This window comes from Meleagris gallopavo, chromosome 6 (assembly GCF_000146605.3).
Source record: "Meleagris gallopavo isolate NT-WF06-2002-E0010 breed Aviagen turkey brand Nicholas breeding stock chromosome 6, Turkey_5.1, whole genome shotgun sequence".
NCBI classification, from domain to species: domain Eukaryota; kingdom Metazoa; phylum Chordata; class Aves; order Galliformes; family Phasianidae; genus Meleagris; species Meleagris gallopavo.
In genome coordinates this window covers 5,040,897-5,063,598 of record NC_015016.2, presented here as the reverse complement: position 1 = coordinate 5,063,598, position 22,702 = coordinate 5,040,897, and the positions used below count along the sequence as shown (strand labels likewise).

At 40.5% G+C, this 22,702-nt stretch overlaps 1 protein-coding gene across 4 annotated transcripts in view; it reads right to left on the bottom strand.

Annotated features, from left to right (window-relative positions):
* Window positions 1-22,702, bottom strand: part of LOC100543777 (sodium channel protein type 5 subunit alpha-like) — a 589,192-nt gene that overhangs the window by 496,095 nt on the left and 70,395 nt on the right. For all 4 annotated transcript variants that reach the window (XM_019616237.1, XM_019616239.1, XM_010712352.2 and 1 more), the window contains exons 8-10: window positions 17,566-17,629; window positions 5,225-5,366; window positions 3,255-3,452 (exon numbers count right to left, since the gene is read on the bottom strand). In XM_019616237.1, the coding sequence (XP_019471782.1) occupies window positions 3,255-3,452; window positions 5,225-5,366; window positions 17,566-17,629 (404 nt within the window). The remainder of the gene's footprint in view (window positions 1-3,254; window positions 3,453-5,224; window positions 5,367-17,565; window positions 17,630-22,702) is intronic.

Here is a 22,702-nt window from a genome sequence, read left to right as displayed (position 1 = left end):
GCAGCAGCACAGGCAGCTGTGATGAGAGATTCAAGGAGAAAACCACGGGCTTAACTGGAGATAAGGTGGACTTTGTTATGCCATGTGCTTCAGTGCTGTGCTTGCTATCTGGTGGGATCACGGCAGGAGCCACCTGATAACAGACCAACCACTAGGAACGCAGCAGAAGCTGACTGCAAAAGCCTGAGCACACAAAACAAGAGCCTTGAAAGCAAATGAGCAGCAGGAGGAAGAATCGATACCAGCAGAGAGGAAGGCACTGCCCACGCCAGCTCTCTGGGTCCCCATCCCCAAGGATGCCAGCTCTGCACAAAGCATGAGGTCAGATCTGGAGGTGCCGTGTCCCAGCAGGAGCCACATCAGTGACCTGCAGACAGGCCCATTTGCAAAGCTCCAGATGGAGTATATATAAAATGAGTGAAATATAAAAAAATAAAAATCCTCTCCAGGTTCCCAAGAACAGGAGGAACAGATAAATCCTCAGTGCTATTGTCTGCAAGCCACTAGAATCAAACAGGCAATCAGCTCTCCACAGCAAAATACTCCCTTCCTCCCACAGGCATCAGTCCAAGGAAAGTGAAGGCACTTAACAGTCGTGTAAAGAATCAATCATGTATTTCAAGGAGTAGCGGTAGCTCTATCAAGCTGAGAGCACAACAAAACTTAATTCCCATGGGAAATATCTTTCATGAGCAAGCTGCTTAGAGCAGGGAGGAGGGCTCAGACATCAGTCTAGCCTGTTGTATTTTGTTGAATTTTTTTTTTTTTAAATCAATTGATTTAATTGCTGTGCTGAAGTTCTTTCTCTCCATAAAGATTCAGCAAGTCTTCTGGTGTTAAATTCAGGTTTAGGAATGTGTTAGACCAATCGTGTAAATTGACCAATGGTCCCCAAACAGGTTTATCAATTATATCTATGTTCTCTTTACACTGAGCAATGTCAAAGCTGGTCTAAAGAGTTTCAGTTTTCCTTTCAGATTGCCAACATACTGCATTGATCTAGAAAATATTGTAGGTTGTGCTATTAAGCTCACTGTACTCTTACTGAAAAATAAGCTAATTTCAGTTTCCTAGCAATTTCTTACCCATTGCTTCGGCTGAAATTGTTTTCTGCTCTACGTCAGCTGTTGAAAAAGGATTTGGAGCAAGTTGTTTCTCAGGGCATGGAGGATGTGCCCACATCCTGCCTATCTGCTCTTCCTGATTGGCCTCCAGTGGCTGAGCATCTTGTCCCCCCTGTACTGCAAACCTCTGTTAACACCCAGGGCAGGGAAGCACATGGGGAGCGGGCATGTCCTGCAAAGACGAGTGGTGGCTTAAGGATGGGAGAATAGCATAGTTCAGGTGAGCCCTGACATGGCAGTTATGCACAAGATGGAACTTAAGGTGAGATCTAGTGGTATGGTGAGCAAGCCAAAACCAAGAACTTGAGATAAGGACCTGAAGAGCAAAATTAAAACTGAGTAGCTCTGACTGGAGCAGAGGAAACATCTGAAAGCTACATGGCGTAGCAAACCACTCAAACCACTTTGCTGAGCATCTTCTTCGGGATGCTCAGTTTGACATGTTGGGGCTGATTCGCAGCATTCGCAGAATAATCGCAAACTTAACATGTAGTTATGGACAACTTCATTTTGCAGGTACAAAGCTGTAGGTGACAGCTCCTGGGCATTCAGAAAACCCAAACAAGTGAACACATTGGATCCCATCCTCTGTATTCCTAAGCTGCTTCTCCACAAAAAAGAGATAATTCTCCAGGAGGACTGCAAATATTAATGAGTAGAGTCTGAGCGGTGACAGGAGGCACTGAAAAACCTCAGAGGATGTTAGTAATTTGGGTTTTGAAGCAGTCTTTGAAAGCCCAAATCTGGAAATCTTGAGCTGGCCTAAGGCTACAGAGCAAACGAGGAGAAACTCAAGAACTGCTCTTGAGTCACACACTGTCAACTCTCTGTACTGAACCAGACACAGGAAAAATGAGAGTTGGCTGGTTAAAGAAAAGACCATGCTGTAAATCATACACAAAAATGGAAACAATTTAGGTTTGCATGAGAAGCCTTCATTTTGACACATACTGACTTTCAGGCTTTAATGTTCCCTTTCTGTGTATGTACATACAGGTTTAACTAAAATCAAAGACTTCAAAAGGAAATGCTTAAATATGTTTAATTATAAGTGGGGCTACCAAAGCTGAATGTTATTAAGAAGAGCTCAGCTGGAGTCAAAAGACATGAAAATTTACATAAAACAGGTACAAGCTGGAGATCAGTTTGCTCCCTAAGGTTATGGCATAAAGTTACTCTGTTCATATATGGACTAAATTGCTTTTACCTATTACTTAAACCATCAAAATGGATCTTTAAAAGGACATAAACCATGCATAAGCCTCTACTAGCACTTTGTAAAGAATGAATTACATTTTCTATTTTCTTTCCAAGGATTTAAATGGGCTTTGTATTAGGCCCTGAAGCCACACGTACCCAAAAGCAAATTATGTATATTAGTTTATATTGTGTATCGAGGATTTATTTCTCTCAACTACACTGCTGCATGTTATTTCAGACTAATTTTCTTATTGTTTTCCTGATCACAGCACCTAAAATGTTCTCTTCAACTGTTTAATAAAGGCTTTCAACCCCACACAAACCACAGGCAAATTAATTGGTGTTATTAAGGCTACGTCGCTACATCCACATTTTGGCCTCCCTGTTTCTCTGGAAACTGCAACACAGCATTAATCCATATATGTCCTTTACAAAATATGCAAAGTTTAACCTCAAGATCCGTCTGTTCACTTGTTCAGTTACAAAGTCATATGTCTCCATTATCAGACAACTGGATATTCACAGCAGTGTAAATGAAACTGTGAAAATGAGCGTGGGCTGAAGACGTGGTGGAAGGAGGTTCAGCTGGAGCTATGGCTGAGCTACCAAAATAGATATTCTGTGTTTGAATGCAGATGTAGTTATATCATCATGAATACGTTGTATATGTCAACGAATGTAAATTCCTCTGCTAGCACACACAGTTACTGTTACACCAATATAGCTCTGGATGTGTAAACACTAAATGGCCTCACTCTGAGCAGGAAGAACCATCATTTTTCTTTTTGAAAGGACTACTATAACTCTGACCAGGACAATAAACATCAAGCTGCTTTCACACAAACTCTTATTCTGAATTAAAGAGAATTTGAATCTTGAGATACCATCTTAAAGTTACACAAGGACAATCACATCATACAGTTTACCTACCTCCTGCTCTTTCTTTAACATCTCCATGGCTTCCCGAAACTTTCTTTCCTTTTCTTCTGTTTCAGCAATAGTGGCTTGGTTCTGCTCTTCATATGCCATGGCCACCACAGCCAGAATCAGATTGACCAGATAAAACGAGCCCAGAAAGATGACCAGCATAAAAAAGAGCATGTAGATCTTCCCAGCAGATCTGAGAGTCTAAAAGTATAAAGGTGAAATCACTAAGACTTGTTTATAATGTATTTTGAAAGGGGAAAAATAATAATAATAATAAAAAAAAGATACTTTGATTATTTTTTAAACATAGATTTAAAATATGATTAATTCAGCTTTTGTTCATCATAGAATCATTGAATCACCAAGGTTGGAAAAGACTTTCAAGATCATCCAGTCCAACCAGCTGCCTATCACCAATAGTTCTGTCTAAACCATGCCCCTCAGCACAATGTCTAAATATTCCTTGAACGCCTCCAGGGTCAGTGACTCCCAGACAGAATCAGTTCTATGACAAATGATGACATCATTAACCAAAATAACCTTCTCAACAATGTTTTCATACTGTAGTCAAAAAACTGTGTGCTTTACACTAGAACTCATTTTCAAAATTCTCAAAAGGAGAATGTTTTACCAAACATTTCTGCATGTTTTCTTTGAGAACAAATACCCTTTTATATATATATATATATATATATATATATCCTGCAACAATAGCTCACACAGCTTAGCCTACTCTTGTCTGGTCCATAGGAACTTTCCAAGAGGGATTCACCTTATTTCCCTTCAGATATCAACAATGAAGGTTGTTTTGCAGTTGATGGAGAGAAAAAAGATACTTTTGGGGTGTAATTCACCTAAGCATTATTTAGTGCTCCCGTATTAAGCACCCTGGATGCTTTGACTGTACTGCCCAGTTCTTCACAAGATTCATAGGCATAACTGGAGGTTAGCATGGTAGGTTGAGCTTATATTACAGATATGTAAGAGCTTGACACTGGTGATAGAAACTACCATGTGCTATTATGAGGTCCAATAATAGGAATGATGTTCACCGTTATTTGCTACGACAGTTTCAGCCTTCCAGAGTTGTGCATGCAGTTCTGCACCACACAAATGCAGTTGTTCAAAGAATCTTTGATGTCCTTGTTGCACATTTTCCTGAAATCAAACTGCATGACTCTTTGCACATGAAGCAGAAATCCCTGGTACCTTCAAAGGTGTCTACCTTAATTCCTTCAATTAGGAATTTTCTGAACAAACTCCCTTGATTTCCTTATGAGCATTACCTGGTTGTTTTTTTTTTTGAGATGCAGAAGTAAATGCTTAATGGTTTCATGGACAGAGCATGTAATTCAGTACCAAACTGTCACATTCATTTCTTCAGAATGTGCATGTATTTGGGAAATGCATGTTAAAATGAAAATTTACTAGCAGACCACTTAGCTGTAAGTTAACCCCATTTGTGGTCCTGGCTCTTAGGTGTCTGCAATGAAAGGTTTGCCAAGAGGTACCAGGTAGCTTTACTGTCTGATAAATTTGTGTTCATTGCCATGCCTTGAAAAAATAGATATGCCAAGTACACAGTGCATTTCTGTTTGCTCATTTGCTTGTTGTTGAACTGGATTCAGAAGACCGGTCCGTGCTACCTCAGCCACAAACATTATTAAGTAGTGATGTGGTATCTGTTTTTAAACAGTGAATTTTTCTGAAATTCAGGTAAATTCAAAGCATTCTGCTCCTAACTCCAGTTCTGCCCTCTCCCCCAAGCAGCCAGTCTAATGCATTCTCATATGATCAACGCTTCTAAGTAAGGAAATTAATTGTAATGATTGATGGTCCTTACCCAGAACACACCAGGAATGATTTACTTAATAACTAGGAATTCTTTCTTGCCTTAAATTATTAGATATTTAACTATAACAAAATGTTGTGTTTATTTTCTATTTAAAAAAGTAATAGAACACACTTCATACCTGTTGGTAGAGGCGTTCCCAATAATCTTGAGTCATAAGACGGAACAGAGAGAGAAAGGCCCAGCCAAAAGTATCAAAGCTTGTGTAACCATGGTCAGGATTTTCCCCAGCCTTCAGACATATGTATCCCTCAGGGCAGGTGCTGCAAAACAGGAGAGACAATAATACATGAAATGTCACATATTTGGCTTCAGTATGGACAAATAGATTTGAAGGGACGATATTTAATGTTCTTGCTTAAATGAACAGATGCTCCAAGGTAAATTCTACTGAATGAAAACACAACAATATATGCTAACTTCACAGTACCAAAGATCTTTGTAATCTTATTTTTCCTTTGAAAGGGCAAATTGGGAAATGGTAATCACAGCTAGAGTTGAAATGGCAAATGATTGCCTGCCATTCTGCTATTTGGAATAGACAGAAATGAGGCATCTAACCAAGCAGGACTTTGATACTCAGTGTAATTTCTCCTACCACTTAATCCTAACTAAAAATCATAAACTTGGTGTCTCCTGTTACAGTTCTGGGTAACACTGTGATGGTGAAGCTGCTTTTCTGGTTGTGTAGTCTGACACTGGCTGGACAACGTCAGCATCTGCCATCTGAGCTCCTTCCTGATTGATTACCTGACCTCACACTCACCCCCTGCAAGGACTAAATCTTCAGTGTAAGAAACCCAACCTTTTGTTCCAACATTGGTTTAGTATGGGGTCATGACATTTTTTTTCTGTTTTGACCAGGAAAATATTGCGGATCCACGTATTAAATGGCAAGCAGATACCATGACTTACAGTGGCTCTCATTAAACTTTAAGATTCTTTACAAGTGATTTTCTAGCCCCTGATGCCAGAACTGAAAAAGAACGCTCTCTGCTTTAGATCCAGCAGTGGTACTAAGTACCAAACTGAACCTCATCAAATTAAATAGCACAAGGTGGCAGAGATCCCAGATCACTGAGCCTCCTTTTCCAGCAGTGGGGCAAGAAATATTTAGTCAAAAGACCCCCCACACACCAGAAGCCACTTCGCAAACTTCCTAATATTGCCACACAGCACAATGCAAAGCAATAATGTAAATAATGAAAAGTCATTTTCAAATAACATGCATAGACAAAAAAAGATTCATTAGAAAGCAGACTGTGCATCAGCAGGAAAATCAAGGATAAATTAACATATATATAAGTTTTATACTGATATAAGTCAAATCTCTGCACTACATGGTAGGAACCCAGCACTGCATGTTGAGCTGAGGATACATTGCATTGCTACAGGTTCTGAAGTTATACAAATCTATGGTATCAGCCACAGACATTACACATTCAAGAACATTTTAAGAAGCTTAATTTAATATCATTAGTCAAGTATAAATTTTCAAATAAGTCTGCTTTGAACACTGCAAAGGGAGTGTAGAGGCACTGCAAAATGTCTGCAACGCCATATTTGCGGTGATCTCCAAAAAAGCAATGAAGGAAAAAGAACAGTTGATGCTTAGTGAATTAAGTGTAATACACAAGTTGGTGTATTAAGTGATTCTGTCGTCTCGGGTAGAGCCAACTTAGTTTTCATCAGCTGAGAATTTAGACAATACTAACTGTATCTCACAAAGAAAGAAAAAGGAAAATCATCTCAATTTCTCCCTACCTAGGAATGCTTCCTTCTAGAATTTTTCCTACTTCCTATTGTTTCCTGATCAGAGCCACATTTGAGTAAAAATTCAGTGAAGTAACATTTCTTAGAAAAGAAGAAAATGCAGAAATTTGGGCTTCCCCCCCTCCCCTAAAATATGCAAAGGCACGCTGAATTCCTCTTGTATAACCATGTCCTTTATCGAGGCAACATTTTCACTAAACCTCCTCTCTCCCAGAGGCAGCATCTGCTGTCACTTTGCCACAGAGACATGAGATTTCTGCCTCAGATCTGCTGCTGCAGACAGCCTACAGTGCCCGTGACATGCTGCTGACACCGTTCAAGAGCTCTGAGAAATAGATCCTCTGGGTTCCAGAGAAGAAAACCCTTTCTGCTTGCATGCACTAAAACATCATGCCCAGGCAGGACATGAAAATTCTTGTTAAGGCTCTTTCCCTTTGCAATGAAAATAAATTCATTGACACGCTCTGCTTGCCTGGAAACTGAGTTATTATTTACAGAGGTGGACAAACTTTCACGGAATCCCAGAATTGTTTGAGTTGGAAGGGATCCTTAAAGGCCATCTGGTCCAACTCCCTGCAGTGAACAGGGGCACCTACAGCTCCATCAGATGTCAGAGACCCACCCAGCCTGACCTTGGGTGTCTCTTTCCTTAGTCCTGCATGAAAAGCTGATTCAGTGATCTGCTTTCACTGCTCTTGTTTTAATATTACTACTAATGGCCAAAACATTGGAGTGCAGCTGTGAGAAACTCAATAGGTGATTTCTTTAATGGTGAACCTACGCATAGGTTGGGCAGTAGGCTGGAAATTAATTTTCAGTGAGGATAATTTGGTCATGTCTTAAGCAAAATAGAAATGCTGTCATTAATTTCCTGAAGAATTTCTGGTTAATTTCCTCAGAGTTTCCCATTTCTAGTGAGAGATCTGTGCCTAAAAGAAGGGAATATTGAGAGCATTGCATGTTGATCCGTGGCATGCAAAGCTCTCATCACCATGAGATCAGAGGTTGCAAAGCCACTGTCAGGTTTAGTTGCCAACGTTTCTGATTGGGAAAACTTCATTTTGAAGAAGAAGGCTATTTGTTGAAATTGCTTGAAAAACCTAAGAAATGGATATGCAGTTCTTCTGACTATGAAAGTGAGCAACAGCTCCTCAGACTAATATATTTTTTTTATTTTATAACTTTTTTATAATACGGTTACCGTTTTTCCATGTTTTGTTCTACTTTTATGTATCTCAAAAGTAATTTCCATGAAGCAATAGATTGCTAGAGCAAAAAGATGGGTGTAGTTTCATAGTGGGCGTACACAGTACTCTAATAAAAGGACTTCTCTGACAGTAATGCCTTCTATTTTACGATGATGGCCCACGACATCAGAGGTAGATACTGGTATGGCCAGAAGAGGTTGAACCTTCCCACCAGTATTCCTGGGTGGTGCATCTCAGCAGTGGCAACACTGGCCACGTTCCAGACAGTGAAGCACATTTATCACACCAGGAAATTAAGAGCATCTCAATCAGCTCATCCATGTATATCAATGGATTATGACCAGGGAACTGTATATCAAGCTGAATATTGGCCTCAATGAGTTGGAAACGATGATGGCAACGTTGGAATATTGCAAAGTCTGCAGCAAGTGGGTCCCTTGAATGCTAACACAAGAACAGAAAGAACACCATATGCAAGTTTGTCAGGACCTACTGACCCAATATGAGGCTGAAGGTGATGGTTTCCTGGATAGCAATCATTACTGGTGACATGATGTCACCACTATGAGACAGAGTCAAAACAGCAGTTCATGGAGTGGCAACGTGAATTTCCACTGAAGGTAAAGTTCAAGATGCAGCCCTCAGGAGGTAAAGTGATGTGCACTGTCTTTTGGGATGGAAAAGGGGTGATCCTTCTGGCTTTCCTGGAATCTGGACAAACCATCAACTCTGACCATGATGATTGCTGACTAAGCTGAAGGCTCAAACTTCCAAAGTCAGGCCAGAGAAGAAGACAATCTTTCTCTGGCAACGTGATAACACCAGGCCCCAGGCCAGTTTGAAGACCGTGGAGCATACTGCTAGCCTTGGCTGAACCATCCTGCCATACTCACCATATAATCTGGCTTTGGTGCCTCCTGATTTCCATCAGTCCAGGCCAATGAAAGATGGACTGTGTGAGCAACATTTTCCTAGCAACTATGTCATCACAGCAGCTGTGAAATAGCATGTCATCTCCATTGGTGCAGATTTTTATGAGCATGGCATGCAGGTCATCACTGCTGAAAATGCATAGTGAATGGCAGTGACTATGTTGAAAAATAGCGTTTTGTAGCTGAGCATTTCTTTCTATCAAACAGTCTTATTGTGCTCTTTGTATCTGTTGTCATTTCTGTGGACATAAATAGGAGGCACTGCTTTCAGAGAAACCTATGTAATATACACAGGTGTACGATGAGCTACTTTCAGCACAGAAAACCTGAACTCCAGCTCAAAGAATGCTATTAACATTAGCTCACATCCCTCTTAACAGAGGCTAGATGCTAGAGACAAAAATCTCTTATATATCAGCTCCTTACACTTCCTCATCCTCTTTTGTAGCCTACAGAAGTGATAGCCTGTGGGTTGTGGGTGCTTTGAAGAACTCTGAAAGGGAAAGGAAATGCTGCTTCCCAGAAAAATACTCAACAGAACCTTAGGTGGAAGGCTTTCACACGAGAGTATTATTCTGCAACTGACACCATTTCCTCTGAGGATTTTTGTAAGGAGTCTCAAGATTTTGCTGAAGTGTCTTATATGTATAATAAAGAATTCCCCTCCAGATTTTTTTTTTCCCAAGCTCTTTAGCTTCTTTTACCTCAGGGAAGTATTACAGAGGATTGCACTCTCCTCTGATTCACAAGGATGGGCAGCAACAACAAAATACATAAATACAACATCCTGCACAGGAGCCTCCTAGGATAAAGTTCAATTAATCACAGTAAAAATTAGTGTCATTGATTTGGAAAAGTTAAAAGCATCAGTCTACCTACCCATCCATCAGGCTGTAATCACCACTGTAAGCTGGCAGTAGCACAGGAAATTAAAGAATAAAAGAAACAGCTTTGTTTTAAATAACACAGATTGGGAATGCCAGATAGTTGTAGCTGAGGGGCATAATTACAAAATGTTCTGGCTCAAGAGTTTAATCTCAGCAAGCCAAGGAACCTGCTGATTCAGACTGCAGTGGCCAATAAGGTTGTGCAATAAAAGATTTGTAAAACAACCACATGCTGGGTTGTAACATTCAAACCCTGCAGATACAGGGAGTGTTGTCCATGTGTTGCCAGGAGTTAGCAACAAACTGCTGCTCAAGTCACGCACATCAGCAGCACAGTCAGGTCTGCCCCTTTATCTGGAGTAGGTTGCAAAAACTCACTACGGTCTGTCACACTTAATTGCTTATAAAAGAAGCAACAGTGTGCATTCCACAGACACGCATCGAAATGGAATAAATAAAGCCATAAAAATAAACAAATAAACAAGGAATGTATGATGTCCCTGGCAGTGTTCAAGAGGTGCCTGGATGAGGAGCTGCGAGATATAGTTTAGTAGCTTGTGGTAGCAGTGGTAATGAGAAGACAGTTGGACTACATGATCTTATAGGTCATTTCCAACCTTGTGATTCTATGATTCTGTTAATGGCCCCTAAGTGGCCCTGCTTCAGTCACAACTTAAGCCTAAGAATGCAGAAAACAAGCTGAAAGGTTTACAGCTGATATCTTGCACACGTCTAATACCAATGGAGTGCCTGGTCATTCTGATGGGGTTTCAACCAAAGATAGTATTCACACTATTCCAAGGTGGGTTTTTTAAGACTTTGTTTCAAGAGGGAAAGCAAACTATCATTTATTCTCAACTAATCCAGTGGTCAGACACTGGATCTTCTGCCTAACTCATCAATCAAAGTGGAGGGTAATAATTTATCATCAAAAACACAATGACAAATGACTGCTTCATGAAGATGGTAGCCTACAGTTGGTCTTCTTCTTTCACGTGGTTGATGAGCTTATTACAGCTTTGACTAAGAGGTAATAATACCCATCCTTAAGAATTGAGAGGATTTGGATTTAATTCCCACTACTGCTGTTGAACCAGCAATACGATCTTCCAGATTCGCAACTGATCCCTAGGAGTTGGGGGTTGTTAATTTTGCCCTTAAGGCTGTATAATACATATAAATATTCCCTATGTTTCCTGCAGCATCCCTCAGGTGACATTCTTGCTTACTGCTATTTCTTATACTCAAGTGAGCGAGCCATCCTAATTCTGACATCACTGTAATCAATAAAGACTAAGTGGAAAAGTCTACATGATCCACATCAGAATCTAGTTGAAGTCATGGAAAATGCACTGCACAACCTGAAGGTTTGTAATAAGTTCATTAATACTGCTTACTAAACTGAGGTGTAATTAGGCTATTAGCTTTGGCAGTTTAAACAATGCATTTCATTCTTCACAAAATATTCCCACCTTGGCAGCAGTGGAAGAAATCACATTTGGGAACTTTATCCTTTCCTCAGTACGGCAAAATTTCCTGCCTTTTCAGCCAGCTATACTCAGTCGGACTGAACTGGATGAGCATTACAAGGACACGGGTTCCAGTGGGCACACACCAAAGCTCGTTCATTGGGATGGATCCATTCATGCAGCAAACCAAACACACACTGCCAGACTGCACCCTACCTGACAAAGTTGCTTATGCAGAGGTCACCTACAGACAGCTATTTGTTGCCACCTTCCCCATTCTTGTCTCTGCCCAGGGGTACATACAGTAAAGGCACTGTGTGAGCATCACCTTCACCCAGACCCATTCATGGTTTGTGACTCTGACATGCAAACCCTCTGTGGAAAGGGAGATTTTCTCACCGCATTTTTTCAGCAGCCTGAACCTGGGACCTTAAGACAGCAAATAATTATAATAATAACAATAATAATAATGCAGGTTTACTTAAATTCAGGCAACTCTGAGCTGCAGCAGACCTCATTGCCAGCAGCAGAAGAAAAGAACCAACTGGGTGCATTATTCTCTGCTGCAGTTCCTCAATTTCCAGCACAGCTGGGGTTGTGCTGCTGGGTACGTTTGCTTGTACTGGGGGACTGAGAGCTATGGAAGATCAAGCTGTTGGACGTGTTATTCTGGCAGACACATATGTCGTTCCAGGCTCCAAGGCTGAGCAAGAGCTGCAGCACTGGTTTGTGCAAGACAAGGTAGAGCTGGGGGAAGCAAAGGAAGCACCAGATAGCAGCAGTGCTCCTTGGTATGGTGTGTATTTCTACTCCACCCTTCAGGGCTGTGATAAGCCTCTGCAAGGGGCTTTAAATCACCCCATAGAGGATGCATAAAGGCAAAGGAATGTTATTACAGCTCAGAGAGATCAAAGCATTGCACCACTGTACATGCTGTAATGAGTATGCTGACAGCATGCTGGCGTGGAGAACCTACCATAACAGTATTACTTGCAGTATTCATGCTGAATGTGAAAACAGGCATCTAATACAACTTTATGCGTTGGCATTAATTACCTTAGTAAAATGCCACAACACAAAAGGAAACAAAGTTTTATTCCAGTGATTCTTTAGAAACATTTAGGACTTGCTTAAAAACTTTGAGAATTACGCTACGTGGTGCTGCCTACATCCCTAACATGCAGTCAGCTCAGTGACAGCAAAACTTACCAAACCACGTAGAATTTTGCCCTACTCTGTACATTATTTTAATGCATCCTGTTAAGAAAAATCAAGGTCATAGAGAGGATAAAGGTAGCTAAAGTTTCTATAGCAACAGTTACTAGGATGCGGTTGCCAAAGGTGCTTTCTTGTTACATCCTGAAGTAGCTGTACTGGCTGCTTTTCCTTCCTGTTTACTACTCTTTTTGGTAATATCGGTACAGACATGATGCAAATGTGCTTTCTTTGTCAGCATGATCTCGCAGACTGTTCCTGCCCATGAGCTGAATATACAGGACATATCATGTGAAAGGGAACAACAACAACAAAAAAAAGCAGTCTGACCTTGAGGGGACACAATTGGTTTAAAATACACACACTCTTCTGAAAACAAAAACAAAAACAAAAACTAACAGCTGCATATTGTAGTTGCAAGTGGGAAAAAAAAAGACGTGAAAAGAACAAAGATAAGTTTCTCTTTTTCTGCTCGCTGACTTTGCATACTGCACACTGTCCATTTCTCATTCTCCTAATGGGCAAATCTCCTTACTGTTCCTATTGCTCGTCCAAACCTGTAGGCAGACAGAAGAGCAGTCTAAGCTGGAGAAATGTCCCCGTGAAATTACAACAGCACAAAAGTGGAACTGCTTTGGATCTGAAATGTATGTTCCTTTTTCATGGACTGATAATCCCAAGCTGAGGCACCCCATCAGTCCTTGCCCTGTGGGGAAGCACAGGGCTCCAAGGTACTGAATATCTCATTAAAATGAATGGTTAATAGTCACTGAGAAGGAACATGCTGTAATTGCACAGGTGGCACAATGCAGGATGGTGCACCATGCCATATAAAGCTCCCCGTAGCTCATCCCTGGGAGATGTGGTCTGGTGATCACAGCAGGAGATGCCTGATAGAGATGCAGTTGATGTGCTCAAGCAGAATGCCAACACTGGGGCTGAACATGGGATCAGGACTGCATTTCCTCAAGCCAGCGGCGCTCTCAAGAGTCTCCTTGGCCATTTTGCTCAGCACTGACCACGTGCCATCATCTGGAGCCAGGCACAAAGTGTGCCAAGTGGGTCCTTGAGCATACTGTAAAGCTATTTTGCCATTGGCACCATCTCATTTACGAATATGTGGCACATTTGACCTCACTCTTAAAAGATGAGGCAGGTGCCTCCTAAAGGTGTGGGATGCTTGCACCAGCCATGTGTTGTCTGTTGCTCCAGTGAGGTAACTCAGTCACCTGCAGCCCTTGCAAATCATAGTCCACTTACTGGTAACAGATTTCATGAAAGTTAGAGCAGTTTTTACATTCTGATCCTAGCAGAAATCTTCCAAGTGTTTGATCACTGTACCAGATATTTACTGGACCTCCTCAGGGCTTAGAACAAGGTTTCAAAGATAGATGAGATACTAGTCTGGGAATTAAACTGAAAGGCAGATTTATAGAGGAATTTGCAATCCCTTTGAAAATCAGAGTGGTGGAGCTTTCTCCATTTACTTTAACCAAATCAAATCAAAGAAGCTGAAATTGCAGAGAACTAACTTGAATAAATCCCAGTACACCCACATCTAAAAGAACAACGAAATCTAACCCGAAACACATCGAGAAACATAAATAATGCTGCAAGTACCCTACACTTCTTTTTTTTTTTTATTAAAAGAGCCTTGCTGCTAGCGCTGCTTCCAGTGTCTGACCAATCTGTGACACACATCTCAAAGCAGAGGATTTTTCCATTAACGCAGTGCTCTGAATGTGCTTGTTGTTAAACACCAAGTACGCGTCACTAGTGTTCACTTTGAGCCAAAGAACATCTTTGATCACAATCATTTTCTCTCGACTCCAACCATTAATTCTTGTTTCCATTGGATCTTCCGTTTCTCTTAAGTACACAGTATATTCTAGCAGTACATCTTGGGGAAAAAAAAAAATGCAGCTGGAGAAACAAAACAAAAACACCACAAATTTTCCACTTGATTCAATGAAGAAAAATCAATTTTCAGGCTTCCTGAATCAAGTTTCTGAGGCATCACATGGGAAATCCGTCACCCACAGACAGATTGGTCCTTGTCCCAACAAGAAACATGTCCTCTCCCCCACACTCCTACCACATCTCTGCAATGTCATTTTTAATGCAGCTCCTCAAAGTTGCTTGAGTGTATGTAAAACAATAAACAAACGCTTTTTCTTCCATCTGCCAGGTAATGTACTGGAGACATGTTTGCTGCTGCTGAGTGACATCCATCTATTCAAATCCCTTCTGAACCAGAATCAATATTAGCTAGATCCATTACCTCCTGCTTTATTGGCAGTTTGGGTACTTGTTCAGAAAACAGTCCCTCCTAGTAATGTAATAAAGCCCCCACCTTTGAGATAATTAGGTTGTCTGTGATACAGCATCCACTGATGATCATTTCCCTGCTGATTTTGGCCTGCTGCTACAGCTCAGGTTGCAGTCGCCATCACTAAACACTCTCACGTCAGACCATCTGAGTCTCACTGCCAAATAATTGCCAAATTTAGATTTTTTTTTTTTACTTATTCTATAATAACAGCAAGCAGCTAAACCTCAAAGTGTCATTAACATGCTTTTAAAAATGCACTAAAATGGTTTTGTCAATTACCATGAGATTTAATATCCCAGCCACAACACAGATAACCCTGACTGTAACAACAAATCTATCCAGGAGTGCACACATGATACCACCATTCCCAGCATTTCCTCTGGATCCTCAGCATAACTCAGAAGCTAATAATTTCAAGCTCTTTCAGAGCAGGGGCAGAAGCAAGCTCCAAAAATGCTATGAACATTCAAACACGGGCTTGCCAACTGTCCTTCCCCCATTAATTTCATTGCTAATAGATGGGAGGACTATGATCTGATGCATCCATTTACTCTTCACTAACCTCCCCTGATCTTTTGCTAGTGAACTCACTTCACTGCTCTTGGCTTTAACCACTGATAGATAAAGAGAAAGTCCTGTTTTGTTAGCCTGTCAGCCTTTAAATAACAGTCTTGTTACCTAATAGGTAAGAATACATGACCTGAGGCATTAGGATCATGCCTAATTATCCCTATGTCTTTAAATAATAGAATTGGATGACTGATGGGAAATGTGTGCAAGGTATAGAAGGTGAGACAAGATTTACTAGTCCTGAACTGAAAAACAGTAGGAGTATATATATTCCCATTATTAAGCATTTAAAATCAAACCATACCCAGTGGTACTAAATACTTCACTGAAAGAGCAAGGGATGAAGAAAGCTGCATAAGGGAGAGTGCGTTTCTCATTAACAGCACAAATACCAATTGCTTTGGTATATTCAAAGAAAAAAGCACTAGGACTCTATGGGGGGCATTTTCCTCTTCTCATTACACAGGAGCTAGAAGTTCTCTCCTGGCAGTTTCAGGCTGTGTCTCTTGTGGTCACAGTGCCTCCATGGGAGCTTGCTCCAATCATGATTTTTTTGCTGACACAGGGCAATTTACTGACTCTCTAGAGTAGCTGATTTCGCTAATGTACCTTTCTAGAATGCAAACCCCACATGCATACAGCCTATTAATATATAGCTATTCCATAGGTATTGGATCTGTGTTTAACTTCCCACCATTTGGACTATTGCAGAGCTTTAGGCCCTAAGCTATTCCTCACAAACTACCTACAATCTAATCAAACTTTTCAAAACTATTCATGAGCTTAGCAAGCTGTCACAGCCACAGATCAGGCCAAGGGTGAGAATAATGTGTAATATTTCATGATGTACAAAATGTTGCTGCTGTGCTGAATATTCCTTGCTCAGTGGTACTACCTATTGCCTAGGAAAGGCAGTCCTAAGCCAATCCACAGTGCAGATAGACTGCCAAATTATGGGATTCCTGGGAACCATCCCAAAAGTCTTGGTGCCAACCTGAGCCTGGATACATGCAGTGTATTACAATCAAAAAAATGCTTAATTAATGAATGCTGATATTGTACCTTCCTTGGAACAAAGAGGAAAGCATGGCGCTCTGCCCAAGGAGTTTGCAGTCTAAATTATACTGGCAATGCTGATCAGACACACAAGACATACAGAGGGAAGGCTGACACTTCATCTTAACCTTTGTTTTTCATAAATACAGATGTAACAGTGGCAGCAGAAAGTAGTCTCTATTCAGGACCCCATGGCTTTTTTCACCCTCCTGACTATAAGCAAGTTTACATTACATCTTTTCATCCATCCCACCATGCTAAGGTCTCTATTCTTTGACCCACAACTTTGAACATCCTACAGTCTTTGCATGGCTTATAATTTCCTTTTCCATTCCCATCAAGGTCACAAGAACCTTTCACATAAAATAACACACCCAAAGTGCTTAGACCCTGAGGATGGGACATAGAAGGAAGACAGCATTCACAGGTGGTAGGGGTATGGACAAAGTCTTCAGTGCAGAATAAATTAGTATACCATAGGAACTGATCTCCTTGCTGCATAGACCGTAAGCAAATGAAACACATGCAGACTGTAAACATATCACATACGAGTGTACATCACACATTAAAACTGAGTACCTTCCCACCTTCAAAGCATTCTATTTTTGGAACTAGCATTTTTGGATTTGTTTATCATCTTCTGCCAAAAGCTAGGAATTCATCATCACTCAAGATCCCTCTAGTTTTTCTGTTTCCATTCATTTCTCATTCATTCCCTTTGAAATACTCCCCATTCAGCCAATGTTACTTAATTTTCACTTTTTTTTTTAATGGAGGAATTTAAATACACTGAAAAAGAACTAACGATTTTAGACCTAAATAAGTGACACATACAAACTTCTCCTCCCTGCAGTTCAGAAAATTGTATTACTATGCGCAATCTTGTCATTATCCTCTCTCCTATAACTACTGACACAAAGAACTTGAAATATCACGCTGGTGAAAAGTGGACAGAACTGAAAGGAATGTAACAACAACAACATAAAAAAGCAGAAGTGAAGATATTTTTAAATCACTTACCCAGCATCAGTGCTATTTCCACACAGTAACACATCTTCTGTACCATTCTTTATAAAGTAGTTTACTGCAAGAGAATTAAAGAAACAGCTTTTTAACTAGTACATTCTGGGAATGATAGCACTCCCAAATGTTATTCGTCAACCAACGCATTCATTCGGGACTGTAAAAGAGATACGAAAGGCCTGGCTTTATTTGTTTGGCTAATTTCAGGAAATGTAAAAACGAAGACTTATTTTCAAAGCTTTTTAAACACTTGCTGTTTATATTCCAACCTGACCAGTGCGATAGGGTGGCAGTAGGGCTGAGGGCTCTGTTTGAAGTAAACATCATCTAGCCATGTCCCCGTTTGCTGTAGTTGAGAACAATGTTATTGTAATCAGGATAGCAGTGCCCAGTGAAAGCAATCCATAAGTTTGTCCCTTTGGACTTAACACTGATGAGATATTTATTAACTGAAGCTCGTGATAGGTTAAAAATGCAACCAAGTCAAGATCTAATAATACAAGCAAAACATCCCATTCCCTCAATCTGGTGAGTTCTACTCAGCAGGGAAAATGCACAGTATAAAGCAAAAGAAAATGGAAAAATGCTTGTTGTTAAAGATCAAACAAACAAGGAAATATTTGTAAAGACAAATATTTATCAACACAGTCATCTGTAATGTCAATGGAGAAAGACAGAAACATCTCAAGGGAGACTCAGGAGCACACTAAATTTAAATGCTCAGGATCGTTCCCTGGTTGACTATCCATGAGGCTTAAAGAAATTAGCATCCCCAGGCTAACGACAGCCTTTATGTACATACTCCATCTTCCATCTCCAGCCAGCAAAGCAGTCTAAAATTCAGAGAAACAGAACAGGAAGCTACCTCCTCAAAAGGATAACCAGAAATGGGTTTTGAAGAGATGTTCTAAGGAGCATCGCTTGAACCCGAATGGCAGCATGGAGGAAAGGATAAAAGAATTGATAAAGAAACATCGTAAATGCAAAACAGAAGACAACAGTTGATGGAGGGCAGATGTATCAGTGTACTTTGTTTTAGCAGAGAATACGGATCCCCTGTTGACTTAAGTCATGGCGTCAGCCCTACACAACAAGTATTTATGAGTCGAGGAGATCTGCAGGTGTTAGTCTGGAGAGGTTCTCCATTCTAGGCTAACACCCCGTTGTGAAATGCTATAAAAATCAAGAGCGACAGCTTATCCAGGCAGGCTATGCAAAGAATGCCACTGAACAGATGTGCTGTGGCTTTCTCAGTAAGCTGCGAGCAGTGGAAAAGCCCTACCCTGCTGCATGCCAAGAAGGAATTACTGTCCATGAGCTTTGTGGTTTGTGAGGGCACGTGATGGTGTTCAGAAGTCATCAGTGCATACACCCTGCTCAGACTGCATGCTTTTCTGCTTTGCTGTATGTTTGGCATTTCTACAGAAATATCTTGACTATCAGCAACACCACTGAGTTCAGCATGGTAAAGGATCTGTGGAAAAACCACCAGAAAAGGGTGAAGGATGTGGAGACTTACATATTGTTTCACTCTGCACTTCTGCTGCTGAAACAATTCTGCTTTTCCCAGGACAGATGGTATCTTATTTGGGGCACATGCAGTTGGTGACACAAACACCCTGTGATTCAGGGGAAACATGGCACAACCACAAAATGAGAGACAAACAACCACAGAAGCTCTGCACCTTGCTAATAAGTGGTTTTGCTACATGGGGTACCCCAAACTTTGCAAGCACGCACTGCTCTCTGGGAATTGCAATATTTCATATTGCAAACACTAAGACCAGGAGGACAATATGCTTGGAAAATTGAAACAACAGGTTGGGTATTAGGAAAAATTTCTTCTCAGAAAGAGTGGTGATGTGCTGGCAGAGGCTGCCCAGGGAGGTGGTGGAGTCACCACTCCTGGAAGTGTTCAAGAAAAATGGAGATGTAGCACTGCAGAACGTGGTCAGTGGGTATGGGGGGATGGTTGGGGTTGGACTTGGTGATCTTAGAGGTCTCTTCCAACTTTAATGATTCTATGAACACCTCCTGCTCATCTGAACCAGAAGATGCAAACAGTGTCAGAGCACAGAATAAGAAGTAAGAATGTGTATGCAAACAAGACATTTACAATCTCAAGAAGATACAAAATCCTGTTGTCTGTTGTTGACAAACATTTACACTCCTAAAATCAGCAGTGCAGTGAGTGCTACGCAAAGCATGCTGAGGAATTGGTATGCAGACACTGCTGGGAGAGGGATCTTCGCCACAGGATCTGCAACTGCGCAGTGGAGCACCACCTCTGTGTGCCAAACTTCAGCCTGAAGAAGAGCTGAATTACTGATTCCCTACTGATAAATGAAGGGGGGATTAGAGCATTATGCCTGAGGAGACAAATTGCTGTATTATCAAAAATGCACACAACAATCAATTTGTCATTCAAAGCAAGTTGGTTTGGATTTCGACCAAACATGCCAGGCAATCAGAGCTCTTTAAGGAAGAAGCAGTCATTGCTCTTGCTCTTAAGAACAAACCACTTTGGTATCATATTAGCCCACGGCCTAAGCTTTCTATCACTTAACTCTAACATGAACAAAGGATATAAAACTCCTTTTTCATTTGCAGTAGGAGCTTATCTATGAAATGTAGACTGCCCCAACTGATAAACACTTTATGAGAGTAAGATTTTGTCACTGTCTTGGAAGATTCTCATCGATTTTTGTTACACTTTGTAACGCTTTTTCACTGAAAAACCTCTACATGTCAATAGAAACAAAATACGAAAACAAAACTGACCTTACTGTATATTTTTTTAATGTCTTAAGTAAAATCAAGCCAAAACAAGTCATATTTTCACACATGCAAATAAATGGATGCAAATACATAGATCCAACATGTTTTGTTTTTTTTTTTCCTTCTTTTCTTTTTTTTTTTTTTTTCAATTTTATTTGCATTGCATTTTATCTTTTTCCTCCCAACTTCACTAAAAACTTAGTGTTAGAGTTATGGTGCATGTGAAGTCTTTTTGGAACTTTCCAACAGGAATTTTCAGAGTAAAATAACTACCTGATCTACTCAATTATCAAAATGATAAAGTCAGATGATCAGAAAATACTCCCTGAGTATTTGTTTCTGCTTGGCCACACATTATTTATTCCACTGTTGCCAGGTAAACATCTATTTTTAAATAACACAAAACATTTTCTGTCAGCATTTGTCAGAAATTCAACAGAAACATGTTTCCTAACAACCAGATGCTGTCTTCTCTAAAACATATGTACATTCGTATCGACTCTAAGCCTCATAAAAACATACTAAGATGCCATATCTCCCTGCACCTGATGCAGCATTACTCGTGCTAGGTTGGTTGCTCTGCCAATAAATAGGTGCAATACAAACCCTTGCACTGCTATCATCTTTCCTGGATTGTATTTTAGAAGTGCTGAGCTCAATAAATCAAACCTACAAAAGCAAGTGCTCTGAAGCAGCCTATTACCTTCTGAGTTTCATCTGCATACAAAGGAGAGTGCGATACAGGCCACCGCTTCAGCCAGACTGGCTCAAGCACCCATGAATCTGGCCCAGGCCCTCATCCCTGGCTGTGTACTGAGGGAAGGAAGCTCATAACCTCACTGCAATGAGTGGTTGTGCCAGTTAGAGGGAAGGGAGTAGGAGTTTACCTCCATACTGTGGATGGTCTCTCTTGGCATTGACATAATCTAACATTAATGTACTTGTTGCACCAAAGAGTAAACATTCCTCTAGTCTATTTTCACACAGAGGGTGATGATGCACAGGAACAGGTTGCCCAAGAAGGCTGTGGATGCCCCATCCCTGGAGGCATTCAAGGCCAGGCTGGATGTGGCTCTGGGCAGCCTGGTCTGCTGGTTGGTGACCCTGCACATAGCAGGGGGTTGGAACTAGATGAGCATTGTGGTCCTTTTCAACCCAGGCCATTCTATGACTATGATTCTATTCCCTGTTTTGAGGAAAGGATCGATAACAGTTATACTGATAAGAAATAGTGCACAGCACAGTTACATTATTATTATGGACTATTATTAGCTATCTTTAGATGTGACATCAGGCCCAGCGAGCAGAGCACTCTGACTGTGGAGTGGGGAAGGTCTGCTCTTCCCCATCACGAGCAAAGGGACCTGATAATAAATGCAGCCAAACAAACAATGTCTGTGAATCCAGCCCTGCTATGAATTTGTTACACTTGTACCTACCTAGAGCAATATAATTTCTCCAGCATCCTCAAAGCTATTGGCTTTCCAAGGATGCCAAGAAGCTTGGTAGGAGTCTAACCATACACATCAGTGGTTCCTTAAAGCTTAAACTCACAACAGAATTAGGAATATTTGTAAATTGATTGTAATTCATGAGTAAATAGACAAAATCCTCTAGGTTTCCAGTGTTTTCCTTCTAAAGTTCTCATACATCTCATCTTTTCTACTATTTTATTCTACACTTTCTCAAAGCTATCAGTCTTTCACATTTCTACATTGGACCCTTCCACACCTGGAAGTTCTAAATTTTCACACTGTCTCCCATTGTCAAGGGAAAAAAAAATAAATTAAATTTCTGTCAACTTCCTCAACAAGATAATAAGTTAATTAATTCTAATTAAAATTATGCTCCATACCTATATCGCACCACTGAGCAGAAAGCTGCAGGGTAGAAATCTCTCCGTGTAAAAGGATGAAGAAAGTTTCCAGTTGAGAAAAATTAGGAAGTTCAGCTTAGAAATCATGGTTACTAAATCCACATTGTGTTCCTTATCTAGCAACCCAGCTGAAATGATATCTCGATTTGTCTTATCTCTAAGCCATCAGAATTTAAATATATATATATTTGAACGCTGCTCTTAACGCAAGTGTAATTTTATATATATATATATATATATATATATATATATATATATTATCACACAGTAAAGAGCAGCATTCAAATATCATTAGTCACTGCCCAGAGTAGAGTCCTCTGGCTGACTTTCTAACAAAAACGTTAGAGAGGTGTCTGTTATCTTGGACTATTTATTGCAGCCATACGGGTGCATGTTGGGTGGAGATTTTCCCTCCATGCTACGGCAAGCATGGAGCACTGACAGTCAACAAATAACCAGATCCAAATTTAAAATGCAATT